Source organism: Morone saxatilis, unplaced genomic scaffold, assembly GCF_004916995.1.
Source record: "Morone saxatilis isolate NCDOM2014 unplaced genomic scaffold, NCSU_SB_2.0 Contig14, whole genome shotgun sequence".
In the NCBI taxonomy this organism is placed as follows: Eukaryota; Metazoa; Chordata; class Actinopteri; family Moronidae; genus Morone; species Morone saxatilis.
In genome coordinates this window covers 22703438-22706677 of record NW_023339696.1, presented here as the reverse complement: position 1 = coordinate 22706677, position 3240 = coordinate 22703438, and the positions used below count along the sequence as shown (strand labels likewise).

Genomic DNA, 3240 nt, shown 5'->3' with positions numbered 1-3240 from the left:
ACGTCGGTGAATTAAGGATTTATTAAATGTTGCAACTGATTACTTAAAATGATGAATAACTGGGACCAGTGGACGTCAGCTCATTCAGTAGATTCACAAAAAATTTTTGTCCACTTGGGGGCAACGGTGACGTACTATCACTGTATGAGGATGTTATGGTGAGTTTGTGAGAGAACAGCTGTATGTTTACACAAGATTTATAGTCGATGCTGAATCCAGCTGCTGAGGTTGAATTATACAGTCAATGTGTAGAAAAACACACAAATAAAAGCTGAAAGACTGACTGGTTATAATCCTCTGTGAGTACATTTAATCCATTATTAACAAAAAAACAACTGCCTCAGTGTGGCTTCAATTATAAATAAACACCAAATGTTGTGTTATTCTTACAGTACCTCCTCTGGAGCGGTCTGACAGGTGATCAAGGCATCGAGAAAGTCGAACATATACTGGAAAGGAAAAACACACAGCTTGAATATGGATCCTGCCATAGGAAACCTTTTCATGATTAAACATGTTTGTGCAGGCGAACAGACGGAGTTCATGCAGCGTGAATGTGATCTTTAATAAAACATTCAAAACACGCGTGTTGGTGCAGAGAGAAGCTTACCGGGGAGAGGAACTTATAGGTGAGGTGTGTGTTCTCTGCCATGACGTCGGCTGCGAGGTCGAAGTACTGAGAGAGAGAGAGAGAGGATCCAGCAGTGACATTAATACCATTTTAATGAAAGAGCTGCACCTCTCTGTGTGTTTTCAGCTCTTTCCACAGATTCTCACGCCACACGCCTCCAAATCCCTCTGAAAACACAGTTACTCCCGGCGTGCGCCCTCACCGTCGTACCGTATGGTGGAAAGTGCTGACGTGGTGTTTGTTTTCGAGGGAGAACGCCACGACAGTTCTGTGTATAATAACGACAGCTCCATCGTATCGTTCAGTGTAACAACGCTGCTGTTAACAAGGTTATTACAGCGAGCCATCGGTTTAAAAATACGACTGAAATGAATAAATAAATCACCAATCAATCAGCTGCTGTTCATGGTGAGTCACTCTCTTCAAACAGGGGATTTCTTTTGCTGTAGAACTGTAAATGTATTTTTGATGTTATTGATCTCTGCACCAGGTTGCACCAGCTGTACAGAGCCAGTCTAAAATTCATCTAAAACACACTTTTTATAGCTGTCGTGTCGTCCATCTTTATATGTGTTGATGGTTTGGATGTAAAGTCATAATTAAGGCAAGTGTCCAGTCAACAATAATATATACTTCCATCGTGCTCATTAGCTTCCTCACTGGTCTCAGCCACTTAACATCGTAGCACATCGTAGTGAGCTCGAACGATACTGAAATATCATATCAATAAGCCTCCACTGCATCACTGTGTTGCTAAATTGCTTGAAAAAACTGCTGTTTTACCATCAGTGTGTACAATTCTGTGACATTTTATGATTTAAATGATAAATTAGTTATCTTGTAATATGAGAATGCATCAATCACAACTTAGTACTTATTTACATTATAATTATGTTAAGTTTGCACACAGCTGCTGCAACAGGCTGCTGGACTGAAAGCAGAGATGTTTGGCTTTGACTGAGGTCAGTAATCGTCCCTTTGAGAGACAAAGGTATTTTGTGTGAATGTGGATGTTTGTCTCTAAACGTGGTGTGAAATTGGCTACGACACAAACTTTGGAATAAAAACCTGCACTTTTGTCCAACCGCTGCAGGCTGGATGGGAAAGTTCTGTGTAATTAAGCCCGGCCGGCATTACCTGCCATCTCTGAATCCACCATTTACTGCAGGCCAGGGTCGACTACAGCTCCCCATCGACCCTCTGAAGTGAATCATTTAGATTTATTCATTAAGCCGTTGTTTTGTCCAAAGCAACACAAACGAGTGAAAGTGATTTTCATGCAGCAGAAGCTTCTGGATTTCTCTTTGTTTATCGTTGAAGACTAGTATGTTAGGTTTCTAGGTTTAAGAAATCTTTTCCCAGCACATTCATCATATAATTTACCAGTAGGCCAAGTATTCACTTCTTTTTTAAAGATACAGGGTTCATGAAGTGTCTCAGGTTCATTACAGGTCGGTGGTCTGCCGGCGAGCTTGGCTGTTCTCACCACAGCAGATTGTTCCACTGTGGTCTCTGGCGCAAGATTACAACCACAGCCCAGAGCCGCTCAAATCAAGCAGAATTTATTCTTCCAGGACAACATAAATTATTTCCAGGATTTCTGGTAATTTTAATCAAATTCCAGGTGTTCCCATGACTGGAAAACTAGTCTCTCAATGTCCAGGTTTTCCAGGACGACGGATGAAAAGACGTCTACTAAAAACTACATTTTGTGGAATTGTTAATATAAGATTATAACCTTTATAGTGGTATTTCAGGGCACAATCCTTTACAGTTCGTTAACCTCCTCCTACAACCTGGATTGCTAGATTAGGATTCCTTGCTCGATGATACTTAAAGCCACAGTTGATCCAGTCTGGGACCCCCTCCAGGTTCAGGACAGGCTGTAACCTTCGGGGGCCAGTCTGTTGCGTACCTCGTGTTTGCAGTAGAGCAGCAGCAGGTTTCCGAAGGTGACGGGGGGGAAGGACGGCTGCTGCAGCAGGAACGCCAGCTTCTCGAAACCCTCCGACGGCTTCGTGTCCATGTTCACCAGAGCCTGGTTGTGGAGGGTCACCGGGTCCAGCTCCTGCCAAAAACACACAAACACACATATCACAGTCAGGGGTTAGACGAATTATTGAAGAATACACACAGTAGGCCTCGGTCTCAGCCTCTGGTTTACTTCTGTGAGGAAGAGTAGATGTAAAGTAAATACTCTAATAGAACAATGGCCAAGTATCAGGAACAAGAAAACTCAGAATCTGTACAAAAAGAAGAATTTTAAGACTGTAAGTTCGTCAAAGATGATAAAAAAACACATAATCCAGACAGAGAATTAAATAAAAAGTTCCCTAAACAGGAAATAATCCGCTCAAAATTAATTCGTATTACACAAACTTCGTCCAGTTACTGAGTTCACTAAATGGATTAATGGTTGTTTAAATGGTTGTTCATTAATTATCCAATAATATTATAATAAATATCTCAGGGTCGTCAAAAAAGAAGCTTACTAAGTCTGTAAAATGATCAGAAATACATAATACACAGAGAATTGTATAACAAGTTTCTTAAAAATATCTGGAAAACTCATCTCTGATCAATATTCACAGGAAATAATCTGCTCTGAA

At 41.0% G+C, this 3240-nt stretch overlaps 1 protein-coding gene across 4 annotated transcripts in view; it reads right to left on the bottom strand.

Moving 5' to 3' along the window:
• The window catches only part of flr (fleer), a gene marked incomplete at both ends in the record, with an annotated part of 12393 nt that overhangs the window by 6201 nt on the left and 2952 nt on the right, over positions 1 to 3240 (bottom strand). For all 4 annotated transcript variants that reach the window (XM_035654675.1, XM_035654677.1, XM_035654676.1 and 1 more), the window contains 3 exon segments: positions 396 to 449; positions 611 to 676; positions 2547 to 2699. In XM_035654675.1, the coding sequence (XP_035510568.1) occupies positions 396 to 449; positions 611 to 676; positions 2547 to 2699 (273 nt within the window).